This window comes from Cydia fagiglandana, chromosome 4 (assembly GCF_963556715.1).
Source record: "Cydia fagiglandana chromosome 4, ilCydFagi1.1, whole genome shotgun sequence".
Lineage (NCBI taxonomy): Eukaryota > Metazoa > Arthropoda > Insecta > Lepidoptera > Tortricidae > Cydia > Cydia fagiglandana.
The window spans coordinates 278,271-291,062 of NC_085935.1; the positions used below are offsets into that span (position 1 = coordinate 278,271).

The window sequence follows — 12,792 nt, forward strand, 5'->3', positions numbered from 1 at the left end:
CTTCTCACACACTTACATACAAAATTCAATCTGCAATGACGACACAAATACTTAGAAAATGACACCCTACACAGACAAGTCTTGCACACCTCGATCTGTTTTTGTGTACGGACGAGTCACAAATGTCACAACACGCACACTAACACATTTTCGTCGAAGAATTTTATTGTTTTCTGAGAGACGAGAAGTCGGATTTATCGCTAGACCGATCCGCCATTTGTACTGGGCGAACAAAATCGATAAATCCAACAATTAAGTACATGAGACTAGGGGTAGGGTTTGAAGAAAAAAAAATTTCGAGTTTCAGTTCTAAGTATGGGGGACCCCCAAAATGTATTGTTTTTAGGGTTCCGTACCCAAAGGGTAAAACGGGACCCTATTACTAAGACTTCGCTGTCCGTCCGTCCGTCTGTCACCAGGCTGTATCTCACGAACCGTTAGAATACCGTTAGATAATGGCTAGACAGTTGAAATTTTCACAGATGATGTATTTCTGTTGCCGCTATAACAACAAATACTAAAAACAGAATAAAATAAAGATTTAAATGGGGCTCCCATACAACAAACGTGATTTGTGACCAAAGTTAAGCAACGTCGGGAGTGGTCAGTACTTAGATGGGTGACCGTTTTTTTTTGGTTTTTTTTTTTGTTTTTTTTTTTGCATTATGGTACGGAACCCTTCGTGCGCGAGTCCGAATCGCACTTGCGCGGTTTTTTATTTTTCTATTTTTGTGTGAAAATCTTAATGCGGTTCACAGAATACATCTACTTACCAAGTGTCAACAGTATAGTTCTTATAGATTCGGAAAAAAGTGGCTGTGACATACACGGACAGACAGACAGACGGACAGACATGACGAATCCATAAGGGTTCCGTAGCCAAATGGCAAAAAACGGAACCCTAAAAAGCGAATTTTGAGAATAAACAGATGTACGAGAAATAGGCCTCATTATGAAAATATAACTAAAGCTTATTGTTACCTTGTTATTGGCTGAGCCTACAATAAAAATCGTTTAAAATAGTGACACGAAAAAATTGTGGCGTCATTATAATAAAATAAATAATAAATAAATATAAATAAATATTTTAGGACATTCTTACACAGATTGACTAAGTCCCACAGTAAGCTCAAGAAGGCTTGTGTTGTGGGTACTCAGACAACGATATATATAATATACAAATACTTAAATACATAGAAAACACCCATGACTCAGGAACAAATATCTGTATCATCATACAAATAAATGCCCTTACTGGGATTCGAACCCAGGACCATCGGCTTCGCAGGCAGGGTCACTACCCACTAGGCCAGACCGGTCGTCATTATAGGAATAACGCTCGACGTACACTTTTCAAAGTGACTGAAATCCTGAAACACAAGTAGAGTTACACTAAGACAACGTCTGCAACGATTTTGATAGCACACGCAGGGCAAGTGTTATTTATACGTCATAATTATATAGAAGTTTGACGTTTAAAATAACACTTGTACTACGAGTGCTATCAAAATCGCTGCAGACTTTTCTTGGTTTAACTTTAACGACCAAATGGCATATACATACCTCAAAAAAATATAAAGAGTTATATTTTTAACCGACTTCCAAATCCCAAAGGAGGAGGTTATCAATTCGGTTGTATGTTTTTTTTTATGTTTGTTACTCCATATCTCCGTCATTACTGGACCGATTTTGAAAATTCTTTTTTTGATTGTATGTATATGCGTACAGATTGGTCCCGTTTTTGTCAAAATCCAGTTCTGATGATGGGATCCATGAGGAATCGAGGAAACTCCTCAAATCTTAAAGGCATACATATAGTGATTTTTGTGTTTTTATCAACAAATCAAGCATATACATTCAAAAACGTGACATTTGATGAAGTGGAACTGCTGATGATGATCAGAACGGAACTCTTCAACGACGCATAGTTCACGTTTGGCGATTTGTCCTCTTCGTTATGTTTGTTAAGCAAGTTAAGTTTTTAAGACACATTTTTGTCAAGCTTGAGTTCTGATGATGGGATCCATGAGGAATCGAGGGAACTCCTCAAATTTTAACGGCATGCGTATAGAGATTCTTGTATTTTCATCAGAAAATCAAGCATTTTCAGTAAAAACTGTCGCATTTGATGAAGTGGAACTGCTGATGATGATCAGAATGGAACTCTTCAACGACACATAGTTCACGTTTGGCGATTTGTCCTCTTCGTTATGTTTGTTAAGCAAGTTTAGTTTTTAAGCCACATTTCTGTCAAGCTCGAGTTCTGATGATGGGATCCATAAGGAATCGAGGGAACTCCTCAAATCTTAAAGGCATACGTATAGAATTTTCTGTATTTTCATCATAAAATCAAGCATTTACATTAAAAACTGTCGCATTTGGTGAAGTGGAATTGCTGATGATGATCAGAACAGAACTCTTCAACGACGCATAGTACACGTTTGGTGATTTCGAATTTCGATTTTGACTTGGACTGGGACCCGGACTCGTACCCGGATCCGGTTCGGACCCGGACCTGGACTCGGACTCGGACTCGGACCTGGACCCGGACTCGGACGCGGACTCGGATCCGGACTCGGACCCGGACTCGAACCCGGACTCGGACCCGGACCCGGACCCGGACCGGGACTCGGACCCGGACTCAGAGACCCGGACCTTGACCCGGAAAACCACTATGATACCTAAACTAAATAAACCGCTATGATTACCTACCATAAAATGTAGGTATAAAGTATGATGATGCCAAACCCCTCCCGCTCAAACCCCCGTACACCGCACCGCATGCGCCGTTAAGTGGGTTAGGTTAGGTTTGAACTGCGATCCTCACAGAATCGAACAAAAGTGGGTTAGGTTTGGTTAGAACTGCGAGCCTTACAGAAACGAAATGCTACTAGAAAAGTGGGTTTGATTAGGTTCGAACTGCGATCCTCAATTCCTCACAGAACTGAACTGCTATCAGAGAAGTGGGTTCGGTTAGGCTAGAACTACGACCCTTTCGGAAACGAAATGCTACTAGAAAGTACTGGTTTTACCTCCTTTTCTACATAGTGCACCATCTACCATAATCTTTCACTGGGCCCCATAGAAGTCGGTTTTTTTTTCTTAAAAATTATCATAAATAATATGCCTCTTTTTGTTATTACTTATTAAAGGGTACGTTATTCGCACTCGCGACTGTGGCAAAGTGAGAATTGTAAGACGTGTTCAAACAGGTCGAAACAGGAGCGAAGACCTGGACATGCACAAACTCGGATTACACGCATTTACGAGGGCAACATTAAAAGTTTTAAGAAAAGTCTGTTTAGAAATCATTTTAATAATAATAACTACACGGCCAGCTTCGGCCACGACGAATGCTGGCAACTCCGTTGCTGTCGCTGGTGTGTCGTGTATAAAAAATCGGGAACATTGTGGGCATGTGGGCGTTTATTAACAGATAATCGCTGCAGGTGGTCTAGCTTGTATGCTACGAGTATCACGTTTGTATTCAATCTGGGCATTTATTGCAGCCACACACAGCCGTACACACGACTGCCTGCTCTCATCGCTAGGGCTATAATAGAGGGAATACGAGTAGGTCACACTTTTTCATGTAACGCATAAACATGTTATTGTACCCGAGGAATTGGCCGCCCTGTTTCCGCTTGCCCTCCTCAAGCTCAGAATAAAAGATGTGCTTAGCCACACGCTGGTCGTTCATCCGCGAAACGTGACCGCACCACCGAAGCTGACGTCGCATGAGATATTACCTCGTCGATAACAACCCAAACCCACATTTGCTCTACGCAGCACTTTGGTATTCCAAATAAGTACAATCACTACACGGGATTGTTATGCCATTTAGAGTTCTTGCTAAATTGGAAATTCTATAGCGTAAGTATTGAACAACCAATTTAGCTAGGACCCTAATGGCGCAACAATCGCGGAGTGTGATGGTACTTAAAGGTAGGATATTATAGGGTGGTAGTGGAAGGGCTTAAAAAACTCTATATAAATGCCGAGAACTTTTTAATGAAATAACAATGGCTATAATATTACTGTGCACAGTATTGATAAAGTAAGACCGAGGTACGTCTGGAACGATTTGTATAATAAATACATTATTATTAGTAAAAAAAGTGATATTCATTTTGTACCAAATAAAAGCTGAAAATGTGACGGATCTTCCATTTAATATCTTATAATCAAATAAAATACCCACAGAAGTTGCACGTAATACCTACTAACGAGATAGTAGCACGTGGTGTAATTCAATGGTGGAGATGAGATGGAGGTCCGTCTGTCAATAGCCGCAGTACTCGAGAATGGACACAGTGCATCCGCTGTGATCATAACAGGTGACCTCCACGATCTCCCTAGCGTGGACGTCAGGATGACGATGATTTGGGGTTTTGTTGCACACCGTTATCTTTTCACCAACAAGATGCATTGGTGGGGGGCAATAATTCTGGAACCACAAATAAAATTATAAACGAACTTATTTCTACAATTTGTGGTTATTTATTCTAATCATGACCATCGACGATAATGTTTTTTTTGTATGTTTAATAAGTGTTTATATTACCAGGAAACAATCAAATTATTTTTATAAATTTAAGTACCCTATTAATTAATTTTTATAAATAAATTAAAAATGTAAAGGACTATGCGTCAAAATGGCCCCAAAATCAACAGAGTTGAGAGTTAGGTCGTTAGATAGGTATTTCTATGTACTTAATTTCGTTACATGGGCACCAAGCGGAATTCCATTGCAGAACTGAGATATTGGTATTTTAGTCAAAATGTCGTCACCCTTATTACCTAGGCAAAAATGGCTCTAACGATTTCGATGAAATTTGCTATATGGGTGTTTTCGGGGGCGATAAATTGATTTAGCTAGGTCTTATCTCTGGGAAAACGCGCATTATGAATTCGTAGTCAAACGTTGTAAGAAATGGCCGCTACATTGAATTTCTTTGATTTTTGTCATTTGGTTTTGTCAATCCAAGGTAAAATGTATCTCCCAATGCTTCCAAAATTTATCCACACCTCCTGAAATGGAGCACTCAGATTATATTTATTTAGGACCAAATATAGCTACATATTAAAATGATTTCCAGCCTTCTGGGAATTAATTCCTCAAACCTTTTTTTTAAATCTAATTTGACTGACCTAATAGTTATGTTATGACAGAACACATTAAATTTCTTACTTCTAATTCGATTTCCGAGAGCCCGTAGCGTAAATCTAGCAAACTTAGAGGTTGTACGTAGTTAGTTACTCGACCTGTGAATGAAAATTACATTTAAGTTAAAATTAATCGACTTCACAAAATAACCGCCTGCCTGATGGTAAGCAGTCACAGTAACCTATGGACGCCTGCAACTCAACGGGTGTTAGATGCGCTTTGTCAGTCATATGAATGAATAAACATATATTAATGTCTAATCTAAACGGAAGAATAAAACAATCTACTCGAATCTACTAAACAATAACAGACTCAAGCTTACAATATTCTTACCCCCGGAGTAACACGCAATGTTTTGCATCACACTTGCGGAGAAAAAACTAAATTTCAAGCGAAATAATACTTAAATACGGTATTAAATCTAAACATTCATCGATAAATCGGTTAGGAATCGAAGGCACAGATCTTCGCCAGGATGAAAAATTGTGTAAATCCTTTCAGCTAGGATGAAAAATTGTGTAAAAATATTTTATAAACCTATTAAATTAATCAAATTAAATATTTTTAAACATAAACAAAAATATTAAATAATAGTCGTCGGTATTTTAAAAGTAAAACTCCTTTACAACTTGACTTTCAACAAAGTATTTTACTTATAACCTACATGGTGTGTATAAATAAATTATTACAGCGTTTTTTTCACAATCCATAACTCCCGCGGTAACAATATAAGTAGGCATTTGTCCTTCAGTACACCTGCATGAAATAAGGTCATTTTCGAGCAAGTGAGATGAAAACTTACTGAAATAATATCAGTTAAAATAATGTCAGTTATGTAAACAAAAGCAAACTAAAGTAAGATAGATGTAGGTACTTACTTACCAATTGCCTCTGTGACGCCATCGTAGCCTTGATCGTCGGCGTCGGCGGCGGCGAGCAGCGCGGCGAGCGCGAGCAGCGAGCGGGCGAGCGGCGACATGGCGGCGGCGGCGGCGGCGGCGGGGAGGGCGCGCTGGAGAGACTCGACGTTGAACACCACAAGCTGACCGAAGACTCGCTTCGCTAATGGATGCTTCTATGTCACCGCTGTCATCCTTTTATACCACGCGACACGCTCTAACCACCTTCCATAGAAAATTTCAATGCACAGAATTAGTTCTATGATATTGTAATAAACATATAAATGTATCAAATTAAAATGTATAAAATTATAAATTTGTAGTAAATTGACAACAATGGATTTGACACAGTTAATTATTGTAGGTCACATATTTGAGGCACGGTAGTGCTTCCGCCAAGACGAGCCAAGCGAAGCGTGACTGCCTTTTTTTAACATTTCGTTGTTTTTTGAACCCTCCTAACTTGGGTTTGGATTATACCAGATAGAAGCGCTGGTGGCCTAGCGGTGAGAGCGTGCGACTTGCAATCTGGAGGTCGCGGGTTCAAACCCCGGCTCGTACCAATGAGTTTTTCGGAACTTATGTACGAAATATCATTTGATATTTTCCAGTCGCTTTTCGGTGAAGGAAAACATCGTGAGGAAACCGGACTAATCCCAATAAGGCCTAGTTTACCCTCTGGGTTGGAAGGTCAGATGGCAGTCGCTTTCGTAAAAACTAGTGCCTACGTCAAATCATGGGATTAGTTGTCAAGCGGACCCCAGGCTGTCATGAGCCGTGGCGAAATGCCGGGATAACGCGAGGATAATGGATTATACCAGATAAACTTAGATAAGATAAGATAAGATAAGATAATGTTTTATTGTCAAAATTAATTCTTAATTCTTGAGATATGAAAATTAGACTTATTAAACATAAAAAAATTGCATAGAGCTCCAAAACTTATTAATTTAGCGATATCTAAAAATCCCGATTTCATCTCTAAAATATACACTTGATAAAAAAAAACCGTATTTCTCTAAATAGGGGTCTTTAAATAACATTTTTTGATAAAGTGAATCATTTTGGAAATACTCGTTTAGAAAGAAAAATAAAGGTTCATCCTTCTAACTTTTGAACCATCGGTCCAAATATTATGAAAAAAATCATAAAAATAGTGCTTAAAGAACTCATTTAAAGAAAATTAAAACAAACTTGATCAGTTAAGCCGTTTAAGCGTTATCGCTAAAAGTCATCCCTTCTTATTTTATTTAAAAGCCTGGCAACCCATAATTGTGACCGGATTTTCGCAGGCAACCCTATACTATTGTATTTGCAATAATTTTACAATCATTTTGGTATACAAAAAAATAAAAAATTATAACCAGCAAAATCATTTTCATGTAAAATGTTGCCAAGACGAAACCATAAGCCTCGCACTGACAAAAAGTTATCAAATCACTTGTAGAGCCAAGATTTTAACTCTACAAGCCCTAATAACTTCACAAACTCTACACCTTAGTCAAAATATGTGGCTTGAACGTTTCGCCACCGTCACATGGGCGCAAGGTGAAAAATGTATTCACTATTCATTCTTTTTTATTATACAATAGTTCTTGTAGTAACGAACGGCCAAGCCACATATTTTGACTAAGGGTCGAGTTTGTGAAGTTAGGGCTTTAGCCTAAGCAAATTAGAAAAATCTGCGGAAATAATTCGTGTAGTTTTGAAAATTGGTACAGGTATACCTTGTGGTGTCCAGATAAATATACTAAAAGTCCTCGAGGGTAGGGGGTGTGCTGGGGGTGTAGAGGGGGGTTGAAGGTACTTTTTTTCATATTTTTGCTCATATCTCGAATATCTGTACGAATAGCATTATAATTACTTAAGACAAAAGTTTTAACATAAAATTTACTACAAATTTGGTTATGTTTATTTTTACTCTGCGATCAATACTTTAGGGGCTACAGGCTGTTAAAGTTAAATAAGTAATAAAAAATAGACGATTTAAGAAAACTTCGTTTTTTTGTAATTGTTCATCACAAATAAAAAAAATAGCTTAGAGTAAGCAAGCTAAGCAAGCAACCTGCTGATAAAATACAAAAAAATAGGCCATATGCATGTCGGGTCATGCTCAGTGTAGGGTTCCGTAGTTACCCGTCTGTCAAAATAGACTATTTGCCATAACTCAAAAACAGCTGTACCGATTAGGTTCGCTATATTTTTCCTTGAAAGTATTTACTAAGTTATATTTTCACGATTTTTTTCATATTTTTTGGACCCATGGGTCAAAAGTTAGGGGAACTAAGGGGTAAATCACAACTATTTTTCTTTCAGATCGATTATTTCCGAAAATATTAAGTTGATCAAAAAATGGTTCTTGAAGACCCTTATTCGTTTTAAAAGACCTATCCAACGACACCCCACACTATAGGGTGGAAGCGAAAAAAAATTTCATCCCCACTTTAATGTAGGGCATCCACCATAAAAAAATTTTTTTCTAGTTTTCAGGTTTAAGTTTGACACGAATATATAAATCAGTTACGCTGACAAAGTTGTAAAATATAAATTAGAAAAAATATTTTTTTAGGGTGGCTGCCGTACATTAAAAAGGGGATGAAATTTTTTTTCGCTTCCACCCTATAGTGTGGGGTGTCGTTGGATAGGTCTTTTAAAACGAATACGGGTCTTCGAGAACCATTTTTTGATCTGCTTAATATTTTCGGAAATAATCGATCTGAAAGAAAAAAAGTTGTGTTTTCCACTTTAGTTCCCCTAACATTTGAACCATGGGTCCAAAAAATATGAAAAAAATCGTGAAAGTAAAGCTTAGTAAAGACTTTTAGAGAAAAATATAGCGAACCTAATCGTTTAAGCAGTTTTTGAGTTTTTGCAAATAGTCTATTTTGACGGACGGGTAACTACGGAACCCTACACTGAGCATGACCCGACATGCTCTTGGCCGGTTTTTTATATTTTATCAGCAGGTCATTTAGCTTGCTTATTCTCAATTAAAATTTTTATTTATGATGAACAATTATGAAAATACGACGTTTTTTTAAACCGTCTATTTTTTATCTCTTATTTAACTTTAACAGCCTGTAGCTCCTAAAGTATTGATCGCAGAGTAAAAATAAACAAACCAAATTTGTAGTAAATTTTATGTTAAAACTTTTGTCCGAAGTAATTATAATGCAATTCGGACACATTTTCGAGATATGAGCAAAAATATGAAAAAAGGTACCTTCAACCCCCCTCTACACCCCCAGCACACCCCCTACCCTCGAGGACTTTTAGTATGTTTATCCAGACACCACAAGGTATGCCTGTACCAATTTTCAAAACTACACGAATTATTTCCGCAGCTTGCCCAAATTCGGCTTAATTTGACGTGGCTAGCTTGTAGAGTTAAAAGCTTGACTCTCCAAAGATCTGATAACTTTTTGTCAGTGCGAGGCTTATGGTTTCGTCTTGGCAACATTTTACATGAAAAAGTTTTTGGTGGGATTTCACTTATTTTTGTAAGTTGCTTATGACAATCTTCCATCCCCTAATATAAAGGGTTGCGTGTAATTTACTATTAAAAATCCTGAAACACGTGCCGGGGGGCATCTTTTATACAATATGATTTTTATTGATTCCGCATACAAACTTCAACCCCTTTTTTCCCCTACCGCCCTTTTCCACCCCCTTTTCACCCTTACGTGGTGATTTTGGGGTCAAAAACTATTCTATATCTTTTCCCATAACAAAAACTATCTACATACCAAATTTCAACTACATCGGTTCAGCGGTTATTGGTTTTTCATACAAAATTCCACCCCCCGTTTCATCCCCGCAGGGGCTAAAAATTTCAAGTTTTTGAATTTTTTGTTGTTTATGTACTAATACTATCTTACATACCAATTTTCAGCTTCCTAGGACTTCAGAAAGTACCCTAGAGGTTTTGATCATCAACAGTGAGTGAGTCAGTGACGAAATCGGGGTTTTTTTAGACATGAATAAAATCTAAAGTATAAGAGCTATGCAATTGAAAACTTTTATGCTTACGTATAATAAGTTCACTATTGACATCATATCCCGAGAATTTTGTTTATTTGGTATAATCCAAACCCAAGTTATGAGGGTTCAAAAAACGTCAAAGCGCTTCGAGAAAAGATAGGTAGTGCCCTGCGCTTCGCTTTGCTCGTCTTGGCGGGTGCACTACCGTGCCCCCAGATAATAATTTAAACGTCAGACAGATGAGTGCAGTTATCGATATAAACTCACCTGTTTATAATCGATATAAACACGGCAACCAAATAATAGTGACCGGAATAAGGTAGGCAACCTAGTTGATTCATGATGTACAAGTTATATACTTTCCATTCTGGAACTTATTTCGTTCGGCAGACAAGTCGGTGAAATTTGAAGGAAATTTTTTCTTCAAAAATTATTTAAAAATAGCCTTGACCATGTTTCTTTAGACAACCTTATTTATTTATATTTGGGAACATATTATCTTTTATAAAATAATAAGTTTCATCCGTCAGACGTATCGGTGAAGGTCGACCATATACCAGGGCTTGGAAACCATTTTATTATTCACACTGTTTTCGTCCCGGAAACGAATTGGTTAATAAACTGTTCTATTGATTAAGATACTGGTTTATGCCAAAATCGTTCGTCTTTCGTTTTTGTGTAGGTAACTGAAAACTGAACTGACTGGTTAAATATAAATATCAATGCACGATAGAACGAGTAGTAAGTATTGCTATCTTTTTTAAGAATGCAAGTACGAGTGTAACCGAGTCTTCGAAAGCCGGGAGGAATCGGTATATTGTTTCGTTCCCTGTGGACCATAAAATTACGTTCCCTCTTCTTACTGGTAAGGAAGGATGATATTTTATTTAATTTGCGGTAAATAAATAACCAGTTTTAATTAACGAAGTAATATAACAGTTTTAAAACGATATTCTTATCAATCGACCTGTCTTGTTTGTCATTTAATTTAGTTCGCGTATCTAGCTGCCGTATCGCTAGTTGCTTTCACAGGCATTACGGCTGAGTTTGCCGCGATATTTAACAGATGTACTTAATGCAACCAGAAAACATTACAATAAGTACATCTCCATTGTAATGTTTTGAATTTTTTTACTATCTTTGTTTTTTCTATGTCTTATGTAAGTTTTGTTCTTAACTATTCCTGTTACCTATTTATCGTGGTTGTTACTAACTTTACGGGACGGTCTCATCGGATGATCAGCGCTGGATGTCGCCAGCAACATGCTGAGATGAGATCATTTCTTAGCACTTTCTCCTTTTTAGATTTTTCTGTTTTGAATAATTTTCTATTTTGTTTTTGTTTACGAATAAATTATTTCTATTTTAATAGGTAATATAAACACCGGTTCCGATTAGCAATGAGCCATGGAGAAATTAAAAAAAAAATGCAAACTTACCCCTCGATATTATTTTCTGCACGTTTATTGCAAATCGTTTTAGAGTTAGTTTCGATTTCTATGAGGCTGAGTTTGAAATAGACGCAAATGAGTGACGTAGATATTAAATGAAATATTCGTCAGCAGTTAAGGACATTTAGTAAGTATAATAATCTCTAATCTGAACGGGAACATATGTTCGGTGGACACTTGAAAGAGAATTTGCACATGAAAACTTTCAGAAATTCTCGGAAATTTTGAGGATATTCTTTAAGTTTTGCGGTTTGCACATTGCTAGTTCCGAGTCCTGGTCGCGGCGTCAGTGACGCGTATCCAGCAGCGTCCGTCGCGGCGGCAGCGTGGCGTGAAAAACCGGGCAAGTGCGAGTCGGACTCGCACACGAAGGGTTCCGTACCATAATGCAAAAAAAAAAACGGAAAAAAATGCAAAAAGAAAAACGGTCACCCATCCAAGTACTGACCACGCACGACGTTGCTTAACTTTGGTCAAAAATCACGTTTGTTGTATGGGAGCCCCATTTAAATCTTTATTTTATTCTGTTTTTAGTATTTGTTGTTATAGCGGCAACAGAAATACATCATCTGTAATCCTTCTTGACTGTAATTCTTCTTTGTAAGCCTTCTTGAGCTTACTGTGGGACTTAGTCAATCTGTGTAAGAATGTTCTATGTATAATATTTATTTATAATTTATATTTATTTATTTATCTGTGAAAATTTCAACTGTCTAGCTATCACGGTTCGTGAGATATAGCCTGGTGACAGACAGACGGACGGAGGGACGGACGGACAGCGAAGTCTTAGTAATAGGGTCCCGTTTTACCCTTTGGGTACGGAACCCTAAAAATGTGGCCGCTATCATACGTTGGCATTTATTGTTTTTCACCATTTTTATATATTGTGATATTTTTTGCCACTTTTGTGTTATTTCTAGACAGGATCGCGAGCCCTTTTCATCCTCATACGAAAAACAGGTGTCCAAAAATTTCATAAATTTTTCAAACTTTCCTTTTTGTTACCGCCATACAAAGTATATGGGGAAATGGTAACACAATAGGAAAAACACTCTGGGTTATCTTTTTATTCCATTAGGATCGAAAGAGCTTGTGATTCTGAGTAGGAATAACATATAAGTGCCAACAAAGATCACAATATACCAATATAAATGGCAAAAAAAAGAAATGCTCAAAAAATGTCGCCACACGCCCCGCTGCAAGTCCCGCTCCCCGCTCCGCTACCTCACCGCTATGTCCGCTAGCTAGAGCGTCCACTCACTTTGAACACTTGTCCTATAGTTGATTTTTAGGG

At 37.6% G+C, this 12,792-nt stretch overlaps 2 protein-coding genes across 2 annotated transcripts in view; one reads left to right on the forward strand and one right to left on the reverse strand.

Annotated features, from left to right (window-relative positions):
- LOC134663417 (uncharacterized) overlaps positions 1-12,792 on the forward strand; it is a 68,925-nt gene that overhangs the window by 22,771 nt on the left and 33,362 nt on the right. The window lies entirely within an intron of this gene.
- LOC134664082 (uncharacterized) lies at positions 3,994-6,285 on the reverse strand. Its single transcript, XM_063520670.1, has 3 exons — positions 6,050-6,285; positions 5,192-5,265; positions 3,994-4,447 (listed from the first exon to the last, which is right to left on the reverse strand). Exons 1-3 carry the CDS (start codon positions 6,144-6,146, stop codon positions 4,283-4,285), a joined length of 336 nt encoding a protein of 111 aa, XP_063376740.1. The 5' UTR covers positions 6,147-6,285; the 3' UTR covers positions 3,994-4,282.

Coding starts and splice junctions, on each gene's coding strand:
- LOC134664082 (XM_063520670.1), bottom strand. CDS start 6,146: ATGTCGCCGCTCGCCCGCTCGCTGCTCGCGCTCGCCGCGCTGCTCGCC. Junction 5,266..6,049: donor TGGCGTCACAGAGGCAATTG/GTAAGTAAGTAC, acceptor TTTCATTCACAG/GTCGAGTAACTAACTACGTA. Junction 4,448..5,191: donor TCTCGGAAATCGAATTAGAA/GTAAGAAATTTA, acceptor TTGTGGTTCCAG/AATTATTGCCCCCCACCAAT.